Consider the following 17164-nt stretch of genomic DNA (forward strand, 5'->3'; position numbering starts at 1 on the left):
GCTATTGATTACCTCTGAATTCAATTTTTCTTTTCAATGTAAACTTTAATCTATTCGCGAGCCAACAATCCTTCTCCCAAGGGGCCATTTGAGAGTAAGTAACCATTTAATATGACTTTGGCTGAAGATTCATTGGCTTTAATGAATTGTGTAAATCACTCAGCTTCTAAAAGGGGCTGATGTCCTGCAGTTCACGACCCAAATTTGGGGCTGGTTAAGTACATCCTTCTAAACCGGCTTAAGTGTTTACTGACAAGAATCTCTTAATGTGTAATCACCATCTGTGTGAAGCCAAATTAAACAGCTCCATTTCTAATGGATCTGGTAATGAAAATGGTACAATAATAGAGTGGATAGCTACAACACTTTCCTAATAAAAAAAATAAAATAATAATCACTTGACTCACTCGGTAATCACCAGGTAGTTTTCTTTCACCACTTACCAATTTGTAGCATCATGTTCGAGACCCGCTGAAACCACTGATCTGCCCGAGGCAAACATACCATTCAGACCAGTAAGCATCTGAGGAGGGAGGAACCGTTTGTGAGTCAGGACKATCGCAACTTGAATGAACAAACATCTGAAGGGATATTATTGAGTTGTCGTTACAATCTCTCGTGTAAAAACGCAAAGCGACACCGCCTCGTTTCACAAATAATCACCCATCACAGCAGAAGATCTTTTTAAAAGTAAACTGCTGCCACTGTGCTGCTTGGCTGTAGTAACTTTACTAATATTATATACCACAGAGAGAGATTTTTTTAGAACTAGCATTATGTTTGGAAGTCCTTGTATCCATTTTCTTCCTCTCATCATTCAAATGTAGCAACTCTGCGATGGATGTACGGGCATGATCATTCTGATGCTCATTACGCAGTTATCAGTATTTTAAATATAAATGCAACTAAAAATATGAGCTCAATATACAGCAATATATCTTAGTGGTTTATTCATGTTAGTCTATACAATAACATGACCAAAAACAACATCGATTGTTTGCAAAAGTAGTGTTCTGGAGTGAAAGACATCAGTATTGAGGGATATTTGAAATCAGATTGAAGTATCAATATCAGTACTGAATCAAAATCCCCCAAAACCTGCATCAGAACATSTAATAAAAGCTCTACAACAGTTAATTTAAGAAAGCAAAACAAAARCAGGGAAACATTGTAGCTAAGTCTTYAGAGCCATTGAAACTGGGCTCAGTTAATCCCAGTTTGTTCACCAATTGTGTGCTCACTCATTGCCATTTCACATCATCCTGCTTTTGTGCTTTTCTTACTTAATCARTGYGCAACTGATTATTTCTTTTGGTTTGTTCTGTTTGTCAATTWTAAAGAAAGATAATAAAATAAAACAATACAAAATACAGAAGGGGCAAAATGACCAACACCCAGTTTGGTCAATTATTTCAGCCAAATGTTGCTACATGCCAGAGTTTAGGTAGACATAAAACCACTAGARTCAAAGTGCAGGAAAACCGTTCAATTAAAACAATGCAATTACTAACAATCAATAGTCTGATGAAGGCACAAATTACCCCAAACACCACTGGCTCCTGGCTAGGGATTTTCTGTCTTTCCAAATAATAAAAAGTCTAACAAAAATTATTTCCTCTTCCACGGAATATTAGAATTTATTAAACTGCAATAAACATATTCAATATCTTCCCTTCTATTAATCACATGTGCAAAGTAGAAGTTACCCAGGAGGACAGAACATACATTCATAAACACAGCAGCAGGTAATCAATAAACAGTCACCCGGCTATATGCGGTCAATAAAAGGCACGGCCTGCTTCACAAAACTTCTCTGTTCCAGGCCAAAAGTCTTTGCCGATCAATGCAGTGCACACTAAACCTATAATGCCTTTCGGGAGTCTGAAGGCATTTTGTGTGCACATCAAGGAATCCAAGCATATCTGGGGAAAGATTTGGTCTCTGTTGTTCAGCACGAAAAGGACCACAGAAACTCTCCAAGCCGTCAAAGCGACGTCTCAAAGATGACACTGATGTCCTTGGTGCGCCGCGTGTCGCTCTCTCCTTTTCTGTTCGCGTGAACCTGAAAGCGGATCAGGGAGGCAGTGTCACATCACAGAATGCCAAGCACACTTTCCAAATCTGAGCTGAGATCAGTTAAGGTGCGATTTAAGACGGGATCCAGTCAGAGCGCGGTGAAGGGATTTATCATCCACTGAGGCAAGCCAAAGTGGCTTATTTAGCCTAACAAACAGGTGTGAAATTCATAGGAGGAAAATTTTGGAAGATAATCACGGGAATTATTTGTGGGGGTAATTTTGTCAACTTCTTGGCTTAAAAACTATTGGAATTGRAAAAAGTGACTGTGAAAAGCTTCACCCTACATTAGGTAGTGAAACTATTCATGAGTAGATTTAAGTATTTTTATTTAAAATGTCTGGAAGTTAAGAGCAAAGTGGAACTGAAGTCAAATCCCTAGTTTGTGAGCACAAAGGTTTGCTCAACTCAAGTTGGAGACCAAGACAGGGAAGATGGTTTTCAATTTGTTTTACCAAGATAGACTTTAAAATCTGTGGTATTCAGTCCACTTTACTCTGACACCCTAAACAAAACYAAGTGCAACTAACTGCCTTCAGACAAACTTGTGTGTAATTCAAYACTCRGATAAATACTTCTGCTCTTTCAGGGCTTCAGACGTTTCTAGGAGAYGCTGGTAAACAAACAGGGTCAAAAAGAYCAAGAACAACACCAGACAGGTAACGGATAAAGTTGAGAAGAAGCTCAAGGTGGGGAAKCAGTTATGAAACAATATTCTAAGCTTTAAATATTTCTCTGTGATCTGTTTAATATGCCTTCTAACAATGGAAAGAGTAGACAAAGTTGCAGACAATACCAAGACATGGCAATCCTAAATTGTCAGGCAAGGAGCGGAGAATTAATCAGAGAAGCAGCTAAAGTAAATCAAGGAGAAAGTTGGTCTGGTCAGATGAGGCCTCAAGTTTAGCAGAAATCTAGATGTAGCAAAAACCACTGAAATACATACTTTGTGGTTGGACCAAGACAAAATGTGAAAAATGTTTGATGGGTGTGAATACTTTTGCAGTTAACGGTTAAGTTTTTTTTTTTGTTTGTTTTGTTTTGTTTTTTTTTTTTAGCTCAAAGCTTGAGATGTACCGTCTGCTCCTGGATTTTCTTTCAGCATGAACAAAGGAGGCAGAGGTTGATATCAGATTATTGAATGCATTTAAACCTTGACTGACAACTATAGAAACCTGACACACAACATGTAGACCATCTCAGTATTTAATAAGTGGTGCTAGACAGTTTTGGATGCTGACGTAATCTGATCTGTGGAGAGCAGCCTACAATGGAGAAAAGAAGAAACGCAAGGGCTCAAACAATGTCCTCGCCAATCCGCCAGTGTGCAGGGTAAGACGATACCAAATAATGCCACAGTGTGCTGCGTCTTTGAAATCAGTATTTTACTCATTTCACTCCTCTGGCTGAGAAGATACAGCACCGCTGATAAATTTGTGCGCGGGACAGAGGGAAAATGAAATGATGCCCACTTTTTTTTTCTTATTTCACAAAGACCTGTTTGAAGTTGCTATATGGTATCTGTCGTCCCAGACAGATGCACATAAAATGGAATTGAACAATGAATAGCCAGCCCTTATCTGCTCAGTGTCTGAAGGGGAAATACATCACAAATGAATTTCACAGGGAAAGAAAAATATATATATATAAGGAGTTTCTTTATTATAGTAATCCCCATAGAAAGTTTATCCCGGATCACGATGAAGTTAAACCCAATATTCCCAAACGGAGACAGTGCGAAKAAAGCTGCTTTTCTGGACTCATCACTTAAAATGATCTCAAAATTATATTATGAGAAAAGAGATATTGTGGGAAGTTTCTTCGATAACATCAGCGGATTTGAATCTACAAAGAGCCAATTTCTCTCTTAAAATTAATGTTACGGTGTTGCGAGGCTACAAGTAGACACTTTAAATTAAAATGGTAATCAAGTTTCTTTGCTTTGCTTTGTCAGGGTCATGGACATCTTTTGTCACAGCTCGTAATATTTTTGGAGTCTGAGGAGATTAGTGTGCGACGGCTGGYCTCTTACTTAGCGAGAGACCAGCTCTKGGACAGAGGCGGATGGATACCTGCTTGGCCACTTGCAGCAGTGACGCGGCTTCGGCTTTGCCCGTTTTTTGGACCATCTGGTAGAAGAGCCCGTCCCGGTTCTGGAGCAGGACGTACGGCTCGTCGTACTCCTGGATCCTGCCGGCATCCAGAACCTGCAATCACACGTGSAGCAGAATAATAGGTGTGCGGCCCAACACCTGTATACTTTACTTCGGGGAAAACTGACATTTCAGCTGTTTCGCCGGCTGAGTGGAGCATGCAGACGGTGCAAACTTGAATGGGGGAAACAGTGGTTCGGAGTGCAAAAGGAACCATCCATTTGGTGTGACTCAGGCGGCTTGCRAACAGCGGCGCCTGTTTCTGCTCGATACGGCCTCTGACAATGAGAGGAACCTGTTAGCAGAGCGAAAGCCTGCTGCGCTGACTCTGACAGACAGGAGATCAGAGATTTATCCATGTATTTACCCAGGCATTTGCAGAGGCCTAGAGGTGGTCCTCAGTCAAATCCAACAATCACACCCTCAAGGCACTCGAGAAAATTACCATCATTTCTGTGTCATGGCATGCTATGTAAACCACACAAAGAATAGTGCCAGTTCCAGCAGTTTGGAAAAGACTACAATTATAACACAGACTAATTTAAACAAGCCCGATTCCCTTACAGCACTAATGAGCAGTTTGTCAACTGTGTCAGTGAGAAAGGGAGACTTCTGCAGCTGCTGTCATAATCAATTGTTTATGGGCAGAACGCTGGAACACCGAGTTTGTATCTTGAAAATTGTTTTTAATTTGGGGAAAGTCAACTCACACACAGGTCATGGTTTAGTTCCCCCCTCAGCACACGGGGGCATTTAACACAAGCATAGGTGTGAAACAGTTCGTGACACTTGGCTTTCCCGAGAAACGCTCTCAGTGGTCAGACAGCCGTCGGGTCGCGCTCCGTCCTCCGTAGAGGATTAACAAACACCGCCACGGATGCCACTAATTGGCACCTCTGCAGGCAGCAGCAAGAGAGAGCCAAAGATCAAGTGGCACAAGTGCGGATTCAATAAAAGCGAAAGCTGTGAGGGAGGAATCAACCCAGCTGTTGTGAAATAAGTGAATTAAATGGGTACGTTGGGAGACGAGGCGTTAATGATACAGAAAAGAAGTGTCTGCGTTGTATGGGCCTCAGGTGTGCTGACCAGTGAAACAAAAAGTGAGTGGTAGTCTGCCATTGTTTAGGACTTCTTTCCAATCTTACCTCTCACCTGTCTGCTGTGTTTCTCGGTTTTTGTGATGCTGTTTGTTCACTGATGTTTTCTCAAAAAGACTTCTAAGGCTAGATTTACCTCAGATTAAATTACACACCAATTAACTCTATTTAGTCAATATTTTTGTGAAACATTTTAGAATCTATATTATTTCCTTCCACATCACAGTCAAACACTTGTTCCAGATGTGGAAAAGTTCAATACTTTTGCAAGACCCTTCTTGTAACGAAATGATCTTAAAATGAAGAATTTAATTGTATTCTTTTCAGATATTTTCTGCTATTAGCCTTTAGAAAAATACATAAATAAAGGAGCTCAAAACACCAACTGAAGTGTTGCACAATGGAAATTTACTGCATCCTTACTTACCAGTATTCTGTCACAGTCAATGATAGTGTTGAGCCTGTGAGCAATGGTGAGGACAGTGCACTCTTGAAACTTGTTCCGGATAGTCTGCTGGATCAGGCTGTCAGTTCTAAAGAAGCAGGGAACACAACACCTGAGAACACACACACACACACACACACACACACACACACACACACACACAAAAAAACTTCTCTTCCTACAAAGCCTTGGGCAGGGATTTTACGCAGGCCAGAACAATGGCTCATCAGCTGCAAAGTATGTGTAAGAGTAGACAGAGAAAAAATGAGGACCATCAGGCGGTTTAAACTGGGCAGAAATGACAGATTTTGACATTGTGATAAACATGTTTTGTTTTACTCTTTTCAGTATATTAGCTTACTTACAGTCATCAGATCTAAGGGAAACAATCGGTCTGACATTTAGATTGATGTAAAAACCTACTATTATTTAAAACTTAAATGTTTCTTTTTTTTTGGCGATGACAGACCCAATCAATAGCAGTTAGGCTGTTGGATAGTTTTCATAGTTTTATGGGAACCACTAGTGCTGAAAAGTAAATACAGCTAATTAGCTCCGACGTCCTTCAGGTCAAAACTATTAACATTTACGTTATATGCATTAAAAACAWAACGCGAGCCATTTGAAAGTTACAGTTCATGCACAGTGTAGTCTGTGTAAAGCTGCAAATAAATAAACTACCATTGCCGTCTGAGGAAATCCACAGCTGCTGACCACAATCAACCAATCAGAGCCAGGAGGAGGATCTCCTGGCTCTGATTGCCAGGAGATCCTCCTCCTGGCTCCTGAAGTGATCAGTGTTCAATGGTAAACCAAGATGGCTGTACTGGCCAATATAAGGAGACACATACATTCACTATTACAGTTTGTGTTTGTTTACTGTGTCATTTTTAATTGTTTGAAGTTAAATATTTTGTGTACACTCAGTCGAGAGAGAGAAAATGCCATTATAAATCTTTTATTAAAAACAAATAAAAAAGTAACAGCAAGGTGTTGCCTGACCTTGGGTCTACATTTGCTGTGGCTTCATCAATAATGAGGATGCGGTTTTCCCTGAGGATGGCCCTGGCCAGACACACCAACTGTCTCTGGCCCATGCTGAAATTGGAGCCCGACTCGGTCAGCACCGTTTCCAGCTTGTTGGGCAGCTCCTCCACCACTGCCTTCATCTGCACCTGCAGAGAGAGAGAGCACGCCCCCAACCCTTCATTACTCCTGCATAAAGGCATCCTGTGGAGATCTCTTTAAAGAGCCATCCAAACACACCCATTAACTGGTTGGCACAATGCAAAGCCAGGTCCACTGATGACCTTGGCCAGTGCTCTCTTGTGGCCAGCCTCTAACTTTAATCCAGGCCACCAAACCCATTCAGAAGCAGGACCAGGAGCTGAAGCCCTTCACGGTGGGGGGAACCTTCATCACGGTTGCCCTGACTGCCCAAACACATCTCCTCTTGCACTTTCAATGGTTCCCCGTTACAAGCCGCACATTGAGCTGGGCCCCATGGCCCTAATGGGATTTCCCCCCATGACTTGTGGCGAGCAGGGAGGCTGAATGGCAGCATTGTACGGGGGAACAGAGGGATCCCCCCTGGGCTGGTGAGGGGGAATCATTCAGAGCCACGCTGGAGTACCTCTTGGAGTGCATTCCACAGGTCCTCATCTGTGTGCTGSTTGAAAGGGTCCAGATTCTTCCTCATGGTGCCCGTGAAGAGTACCGGGTCCTGTGGATAGATGGATATAGAAAGAGAAGGCCATAGCCAGTTAAAATAATGACGATGGGGCAGATGTATAAAAGGGTTAAAGGCAGGATTTATAGAAGACTGAGAACCAATGTGTGAGGAGAGATGTTCACAAAGAACCTGCTCCACCGAGGAGCTCCATTCAATGCTAACTGTGCTCCAATACATTGATCTTTTTAGTAAGAAAACAGCAGCTTTGGACTGCTGCGGTTGGGAAATAATTGTTTAGGTCAGTTTACAGTTATGATATGATTCAAAAGTGCAACAGGCTCATTATGACATATTTGCAACTCAAAAACATGACGCTTTTGTCAGCAGGAACATATTGCTGCAGCCAATTCACCATGTGAAAGACCAGAGTCAGACATCAAGCAACCAGTAGGGGCAAAACATACACAGTTCAAGTCAGTTGTTTACATACACTCATAGGCATGAAAGTCATATTAATTTTGGACAATWACTGACTTTTAGTGAAGGGCAAGTAGATACAGTGAAAAAATGAACAAAGAGCTATTTAGTGTTTTTGCTTTACTGTGACTGACAGATAAAAAGCTTAATGCAAGGCAATAAAATTAAAAATTGTACAATGAAACATCACACATTGCTTAAGTTTGTATTTTGGGAGAAAGAGTGATCCCAATAATTGACTTTAAAAAACAGCTTTATCGAAGAATGAAGCATGGATAAAATGCAAGAAAGTAMATATTTACCTTTGTTCTTTGGCATCTATTTTTATTTAAAATGCACACGGTGGAATTTGCTTGTATGCTGTCAATTACGCTGTAATTGTTTGAGTATCTATGGCCAAAGTAACTTATGGTTGGATGACAAGGGCACATCAAATTGTTTCACATTTATTTTTGAAAAAGTAAAGAAGGAACATTCTGTTTCAGTACACTGAAACTATAGTACACTATTATATCTTTATTCAAAACAAAAAAATACTGTCCAAGGACAGTCACAATAAAACTAGTTCACAGTTTTTGACTAAGTCAAAATGAAGGTAAATAAATTAAATCCAAAAGAATATTGTAAAAGTTAGGTCTAGTTTTTTTTATTTTATTTTTTTTATTTTTATTTAAGATAAAATTAAACCGAGCCAATATTTTTTCTAGTCTTTATGAAGTGGGGATCATGTTCTCCTTCATRTGGCTGCCTGGTCAAAACAGTTTGTAAGCTGTCCACATGCTAGAAGTCGGASACCGTATTTGTCTTTAGTCAAGTTCATAAGGCTCCCATTCCAGTGTAAAAACCWCAAATAATGTTCAACATGTCTTTGTAGTTTAAATAAATCTGATAAAAATMATTTTACAGATCAGATACGTCTTACTGAATACTGATCTCTTACAGCAGCCGAAGGAAACGATTTCAGATCTGTTTTTTTTTTTCTGCATTGTTTTATCATGCAACAATCACTGGCAGGATTACTYTGGATTTAGCACTCCTAAGAGGTTCTAATTATCACGCCCACAAAAAAAAAGATAATAATGATATGTAAGAGAGAGGTGATGCAGATAGAGGTGATACATGGTAGCAGACATCTTTATCAAGATGTCATGTTTTCATCCTGTCTTAATCACAGTCTGTTAACTTTCATAACAGATCTCAATCTGACCTCAGTTGTAGACAATACATTTATTTTAAAAATGCAAGATTAGACCAGCAAAAAAAATCAGTCTACAAGGTTCAATGTATGCATTAAGGTTACAGAATACCATGTAAGCGTTATTTTATCCGCTAAACATGTTTTTCAAACAGCAGCTAATGTTTTTAATACGTTATATTGGGATTTTATTTAGCAGATATATCAAAATAAAGTAGCTTATACGTAAACTTATACAATGCTTTCAAAAATTTTTACTAATACAAGCCAGTAACGTAATTAAACCATAATGTAGTTTTGAGAACCACGTTATGCTGAAATAACAGCTGCATGTTCTTTGCTGCGAGTCTCCACAGAACATGTACACAATTAAACTTAAATTATCCTTTCTAAAAAGTTCAAGCTCAGTTAAGCATCTGTGAACATCATTCTAGCACATTAACATGTTTTGATTTAAACCATTCCACTGTAGATCTGCGTAGGGCTGTCATACTGCTGGAAGATGGACTTTTATCCCAGTTTAAWGTCTCTGTAGTCCCCCAAGAGGTTTTCTTCCAGGATTGGCCTTTATTTAGTGGCATTCATCCTCATCAACTCTAATCAGGTTTCTTTTCGCTGTTGAAGGAAATCATACCCACAGCATGCTGCTACCACCACCATCTTTCACGGTAGAAACAATGTATTCAGGGTTCTGCCACATAAGGTTTTTCTAAGCAGAGCATCTTTTATTACRTGTTTGCTGAGTCCTTGATACAAGTTGTGGCAAACTGAGGACAGGAATTATGTTGCCTTTCTTTTAACAATTTAATAACCTTGGCACTCTTTCATTAAGATACCAAAGTATTTATAGTTACTGCTCTCTGAGTGCATAAGTGTGATTCACCACACTTACGAACTGAAAAAAGGACAAAACAAACAATACATTTCCTCTGAGTCTAAAGTCTTTTAGAGCAAGTGAATAAGTTATTTTGCTGTGCTGTACCAGTGTGGCAGCATGATAATACCACAAGATGTAATAGTTGCTCCATTAATTTCAAATTCCCTCAGAGACTCTTGGTCAATCAGTTGCAAAGTTTYACAAATCAATCCATGTTCAAAATCATAAATACAGACTGCAAGTCAAAGATACACAATCTTTCAGTTTGTTAAGGTCTAACTAAAAAAAATGCTTTTGTGCATCAATCAATTTTGAGACTAGAAATCGAACAGCAACCAGCCCGTCTGCTCATCTTATAGCATTCACTTCTGCTTTAGTTTATGTGCGTTTCTTTTAAGCCAACGATAAGTTTGTTTCCCACTTCAAAGTTATGTTCACCTTTGTGTTGGTGAATCACAAAAAAATCCCAATGAAATACGTTAAAGATTGTGGTTGTAGAGTGACAAAATGTGCAAGGATTTACATGGTAGTTATAATTTCACAAGGCACAATAAACAATCCAGAACTTAACAAAGCAGCAAAGAATGTTTAGTGTCAAACATGAAAATCGCATCTCAACAAATCACATCCTATGGGGTCAGAAGGGTCAAGACAAAACAGCTCAGTTTCCATACAGAATAATAAAGCTTTCAAAACCTAATCCTTGCTACCTGCGCTCTCCCAAAATGTTCCACCTCTTCACCTCCAATGAGCTTTTCCCTCTGTCACCAAAATACCACCTTGTCATAAAGCCAGCCGAAGTCCTAAAGCAGACTAGTTCTGTGACACACTTTAATTGAGGATTCAGTGTTAGGTTGGAAAACTGCTTTCAAGCGCAGCTTTCCATGCGCCAATTATGTGCTCCAGCAGTTCCAAGCCCTCTGTTTGCCACAGAATTCATGTTACACTAAGACATTCCTGAGGGTTCAATAGAGACTGAAATGGATCCTTTTTAATGCCATATGCTGTCACAAATCTATCAGAACCAAATCTCATCAATAGGACTATACAGTAAACATTTAACTTTACATTTTCTTGGGRAAAAGTAAGGCTACCAGCAATAAAGACAGTTGACAGTGAAAGGCTGCCTGGATACTGTATTATCTGTGATATTCATTAAAAATAATTTAAATATTAAGTTTTTTTAGGTTAATTTACATGAATGCAAAAGATTAAAAAAAAGTTTCAAAAAGTTTTCTAAGTGCTGCCTACATAATGAAAATGYCACACTGTATGACAGATGAATGTGCAATGGAAGCTTTGGCTCGTAACCTGGCACTTTTTAAGTCTTCCCTTTAGGAGAGGCAAAGTAAGTAAACAAAATCCCATCAAACATACATCATATCCATCTCTAACTAGTTTAGACGAGGAAGTAAAACTTCATCTGAAGAGGCAGCGATGCCAGAAACCCATCAAATCCACAGAGGAGCATTAATGAAATTGTTTTTGGGCATCTTGGCTGCAGCCGAGAAATGTTTGAGACTTGGGCTAAGTGACGGTGTTCGCTGCGACTCTGACTGTGAGGATGGGGAGCTTCTTTTAAGCAGCTTTCCCATGTTTGGGGGGTAGAGGGCTAATCCTCTGTCAGGGATGGGGAACTGCTCTCTTCACAGTACAGGCCGTGGGAGTCTTCTCCCCTCCCTCCACTCTGCTGACACCCACCCGCAGGCTGGCATTTTCTTAATGCCGTATCAGTTTCAACAAGCGGAAATAAAGTTAAACTGTCTCAAGGCATCCGTTTGTCTCACTTTCAGAAATCCCCAGAGAGACGACTRTAATTCTCTTCACTTGCTTTGGCTTTTTAAAAGCCAGGAGTACAAAAAGAGGAGGAACCAAAGCAAGAGGCTGTTACCATCGTTTCTCAATCATAAGGAATCAGTCAGAGACTTTCACTTGAGCTGTCAAAGCCAAAAKTTAGGTGGCGGCAGAGTAGCTTGTTCACTTGATCRGTTTTCTCTCTTTAACYATTGGTCATAACAGGCAGTTTTAGCTTCCAACTACAAAAGACACAGCTCAGAGGAATAAGACAGTTCTTAATGGTGTACCTGAGGGATAATTGACATTTTCTGGCGCAGCGTGTGCAAACCGATCTCTGAAGTCAGAATGCCGTCAATTGTTATTCTTCCCTCAGGTTCTGCCAGTCTGAACATAGCAGAGATGAGGGAGCTTTTACCAGCACCSGTGCGTCCAACAATCCCAACCTGTAGAGGAGAGAAAGAAATTTCAGAGCACATCCATAAAACTCTACAAATTCCCAAAAATCTTCTAACTCACACWATAATGCTATAATTGAAAGTTATAATCCTGAAAAAGAATGTCATGTGACATTTAAAATTGTTTTCCTTCTATGAGATCAGGAACTTTTTTTTTTTTTTTACTTTTTTTGAATTGTGTTTTGTATATACAAAAAAAACAAAAAACACTTACATTGACCAACCATTGCATTACGAGAACACAAAGGTAAAAATCCCTGTTGGTGAGATGGGTAAATTAGTTTTTTGTCTTAGTTTGATGAGTTGAAACATGAAAAATAGTCAAGCCTAAGTTGGACAAGAACTAAWCTCAGATGCCTAGATGGCTGAGTCAGAGCATCTCCAAAACTACCCCTCCTGTGGCCTTTTYAACAACAGTGGTTAACCAGTAATAGGGTGATGTGCAGCCAAAGCTCATTGATGCACGTTGGGAGGGAACAACAAGAGCTACTGAAGCTCAAATTACTGCCAGAGTTAATGGTGGTTCTGATTGAGGGATGTCAGGACACACGCTGCATCACAGTTTGCTGTGTATGAGGCTCCACGGCCGCAGACCAGTGAAGATGTCCCTGCTGACCCACATCCTGCTCTGAAAGTGCCTACAAAGAGAACATGAGCCTCAGAACTAGACTACAAAGCACTGGAKAAGGTGGCCTAGTCTAAATGAATCACTACTTCTTCTTTTACGTCATGTCGATGGCCAGGAGCACGTCCGTCAAATACCAGAGAAAGACATGGGATCTGAATATACCGTAGTAAGAAGGTAAGGCAACTGGAAAGGCTCGGTTGCTGGCCTCCATATAATTTGACAAATCAAATCTCAATTCATGCAGGTTTGGGACTGAAGAAATCTGCTGCWACCATCTTGTTACTAAATACCACAGCACACCTCTGGGGATCAAGTGGAGTCCGTACCTCGATGAGTAAGGACTATTTTGGAAAGACTGCTTTTGAAACATTGAATGTTTTATTTATTATTTGCAGTATGTGTGTTGCTTTTGATGTTTCACCATTCTAAATAGTAAGTGTATATAGGCATTCTCGTTGTAGAATTGACAATGTTCTGCTGAGTCATGCCTGGGTGTGTTATTTTTCCGTGACGTTTTTGTCGCCCAATAAAGCATCAAGTGACCACTTGGAAATTAAAATTCAATGCTCTGAATGCGTCCAAGCAGTSAGAWAATWATTAGCTGAACTGATCAGAAAGTAGGTCAGTTATTCTCATATCTWCCAGCACCGTAGAAACAAAAGGAAGGTATGCAAACTGATATTATAGTTTGCACAAATAGTTAGTCTATGTCTACCATATCACCATGGTGATCTGAACAGCTGGTTACCAGTAATGAGTGAATTTAAAAATGTATATTATGAATTACTTTTAGCTATGTGACAGAATTAAAAAAAAAATCCTCGACTAGAAGTGTGAACAAATCKGATCTTGGGGAAAAGCAAAGTGTCCTTACAAAGCCATTCCTCTTGACTAAAGATTTCTTTACAACTGTTTTCCAGTTTAAGGCAACAGTAAAAATATCTATTATTAAAGATACAAGGTGCATTAAAAAAAARAAAAAGGTGTCAGGGGAAATAAGATGCACACCACCTCTTATAACCCCATGGCATGCTGCAGAGGTCCCTCCCATGGGCTGTCGGAGCCAGGGCCTTTTCACTTATCAGCCCATCCATTGTGAAATCAGCTGCCCTGGCCAACCATAACCATGCAAAATACACCCCCTGCATTAAACACAATTTCAATCATCCTTAACCATCTCCCCTCTGCCTTCCTCTGCCCCTCTCCCTCGGCCTCTCCTCTCTCTTATACTGAATAAACAGTTGTCACCGTCAGGTAGCTCAAAATGCAAATTGGAAACAAATGGATCCACTTGAACAGTCTTAATTACATGATATGTATTCCATGAATCACAAATGGTATAGTCCTGAAGATTCAGCAGCACAATATGATGTCCCCTTTAATAATTGATTCAGAAATAATGCCACATAAAAAAAAAAAAAAAAGAAAAGCACGGCACGCCTCTCAAACTAGCTGCATATCAAGTCACGCACAGGTGGACGTAAAAAGACAAAAACCTTTTCTCTGGATGTGAAGACAAAACTCAGGTTCTTTAGGACCAAAGCGGAGCTGTCGCTGTAAGAAAAGCTAACGCTGTCAAAGGTGATGGAGCCCTTCTGGGGCCAGTCTCCAGGAGGCCGTTTGTCCGTCTCCCAAGGTGCTTCGCTCTCCAGCTCYGCATACTCAACCACTCTCTCCACAGATGTCATCTAGAATGAATAACATGTAGGCTTAAATAAATCTTGTCAAAGAACTTGTGCTTTCAACTACTCTGGTTATATGAAAGAGCTCTCCAGTTTCTGAAACCATTAGGTCATTCATTTATTATCATCACATTATAAATGGTTGCCTAATTCTAGAGGATAATTTGATTTAGTCGAATTATTTAGCMCTTCATGACTTCACTTAAAAGAGATTTGGGAGTCAAAGACAGATTTCAGTGCTAATAAAATTGAAATACACACAAGGGTACATTTTAGAGTCTTGTCCTCAAGTCACAATTTTTTATGCAAAAAAAAAATATCAAAAAAATCTGAGRTAGCCTGGGTTAGCTGACAAAATTTTGACAAACACTTTTGGCGTAAACCTTATTCATAAAACATYGAAATGCGAGCCAGGTACACAGCTGCATTCTSTTATGACGCAAATAGTGTAAATKTTCTCACCAGGTTCTCAATCTCTGCACTCTGTCTGACTCCCCACTGAAACATGCCTGTGAGAGTAACGGCATATGACAGAGCCAGACCCACAGCACCTGGCTCCAGTCCTTCAGCACAAGGGAAAAAAAGGGAAACATGCACCTGCGTGAATTCACAGCTGTATTCTTAATAACTGTCAGATATTAATAATCCTCTTCATGTGGGTGTGTGTCTGTGACCAGTACAGTACCATCCCTGAAGTAGAGGCAGCCAAAAGCTGTAATCGTGACAAAAATACAACAAATTCCATCAAGACGCACAGCAAACCAGCGTGAAGTGGTCAGGAAGAGGAACCAGGCTTCTGTTAGTAAAAATAACAAGGACACAGTTAATTTTTTTTTCTAAATCCCTTAAATTCCTAATACCAAAGAAATAAAATAATAACTCTTAGTTCAAGATGCAGTAGTGACTGACATGTGGAACCACTCTGTCTGGACACTGTTCATAATTGCAAAAGGTCATCCCAATTTCCAGCACAGCCAATGTACTTAAAATGATAACTTGTCATCATAACCATTAGACAATAGTTTCACACTAATATATATATATTTACATGATGTGGCATCTATCCTGTTTAGTTGAACAGAAAAATACACAAATCTGTGTATTCAACAAGTACAAGAAATGTAGAAAAGGTTCAATAACCTGGTTTCATATATATATTTACACCCTTAGACTAACATGTTCAAGTCCATTTTTTATTTCAGCATTTGACAATAAAAAAAACAACAACATTCCTACAGTGTAGCTTGGTGGTAGCAGCATCATGCTGTAGGGATACGTTTATTTAAACTGGACCAGCCTGTTATGAGGCAGAGCGCTCATTTTTTGACATCACAATGGCTCCATGCATACATCCAGATCAACATCATCTGTCTTCACCAGACAAATAATAAAGTTTTKAAAGCAGTGGTRAATTTAACACAATATGWGTGGGGTGAYCCGAATATGTATTGTAAAGTACAGTTAATATTAAAAAGAAAAATGTTAGGTGCAGAAAGTATCAGCGTAAAGATATTTATACTTATCCAATCAAGTCAATAAGCCTTTTGTGTATTTTTTTTTCTTTTTCTATTTAATAGTTCGACTTAATTTAGGTTAGTTTATTTATATACCAAACCACAGCACAAGAGATCTTGAGGCACTTTACCCAAAAAAAAAGTAATTTCAATTCGATTACAGCCAAACATAATGCTGGCTGTTGTAGTTTCATTTGTTCTGCTATTGAATTGTACAGGATTTTAAAATAGTTTTTAAATTATTTATCAGGGTCTCTTTTTTAAAACAGTTTTCACACTCTTTAGCTCCTCTGTAATATTTCCATACACAGATTAGTCAAGGACAGAGGATACATCAATACCATCTGTAATTTTCCATTTCAAACATTTATTTAATAAATCTAACCTGAATGAAGATCTTGATATTTGTCAAACATTTGCTGAAACTGATGTTGAACTCTCAAGGCACGAATGGTGCTCAGGCCTTGGAGAGAGGAAGAAAGGTGGGAGAAAACAGGACTCCGAGCTTTAAGAAATCAAAGATCAAATAAATGTTAGCACATGAACAAACAGAAAAAATGTGACGGTCAACTGGTAAAGTACATCATCATTCTTTMTCTTTAAGAATAGTCATTTGGATGCAGCTATATATTGTCTATAGTAATAATCTTTAGGGTATATATTTTCATGTGTGTGYATTAATATACGGTATAAAATGGCTGCCTCCTAAATATCTGTATGCATTCCATCAGACAAACAGTTAGCAGCCATCTTCTGCTTTAGTTTGTTTTAGCTAAAAGTTTTATTTTATTCGTCTTTTGTCTCTTTTATTCTAGACTTACAAAGTCACTGAGAAAATCCAAATATTTCCTTTCAGCCCTAAGGTTTTAAGCTTAGGATAAAGGACAAACTATGGCCTAGTCATGCCCACTTGGCATTTTTACTTTTGTATGTGATGTCATGAACCTTAATCTCTTGAGGAAACTGCTTGTGGCCGAGCCATAGGTTACTGCCACCTTTAGCCTTTATGCTAATAGCCATGGCTTTCTGTCATACTCCATTAGCATTCCTGTGGTCGACTTTTGTCTATCACCACAAATGGAAGAGCCCATCCCCA

The 17164-nt window shown here is 39.3% G+C and overlaps 1 protein-coding gene across 7 annotated transcripts in view; it reads right to left on the reverse strand.

The window, feature by feature from the left end:
- Nucleotides 1-925: 925 nt before the first annotated feature.
- The window catches only part of LOC103458943 (multidrug resistance-associated protein 4), a 50088-nt gene continuing 33849 nt past the window's right edge, over nucleotides 926-17164 (reverse strand). For 5 of the 7 annotated variants that reach the window (XM_008400100.2, XM_008400093.2, XM_008400133.1 and 2 more), the window contains 10 exons: nucleotides 16454-16573; nucleotides 15240-15350; nucleotides 15017-15117; nucleotides 14369-14560; nucleotides 12077-12232; nucleotides 7405-7494; nucleotides 6774-6946; nucleotides 5754-5859; nucleotides 4149-4283; nucleotides 926-2062 (listed from right to left, as the gene is read on the reverse strand). In XM_008400100.2, coding sequence (XP_008398322.1) covers nucleotides 1985-2062; nucleotides 4149-4283; nucleotides 5754-5859; nucleotides 6774-6946; nucleotides 7405-7494; nucleotides 12077-12232; nucleotides 14369-14560; nucleotides 15017-15117; nucleotides 15240-15350; nucleotides 16454-16573 — 1262 coding nt within the window. In that variant the 3' untranslated portion in view covers nucleotides 926-1984. Of the gene's footprint in view, nucleotides 2063-4148; nucleotides 4284-4357; nucleotides 4508-5753; nucleotides 5860-6773; nucleotides 6947-7404; nucleotides 7495-12076; nucleotides 12233-14368; nucleotides 14561-15016; nucleotides 15118-15239; nucleotides 15351-16453; nucleotides 16574-17164 lie in introns of those variants that run through there. The other 2 variants (XM_008400109.2, XM_008400125.2) reach the window with 2 other exon arrangements.

Source organism: Poecilia reticulata, linkage group LG2 (assembly GCF_000633615.1).
Source record: "Poecilia reticulata strain Guanapo linkage group LG2, Guppy_female_1.0+MT, whole genome shotgun sequence".
Lineage (NCBI taxonomy): Eukaryota > Metazoa > Chordata > Actinopteri > Cyprinodontiformes > Poeciliidae > Poecilia > Poecilia reticulata.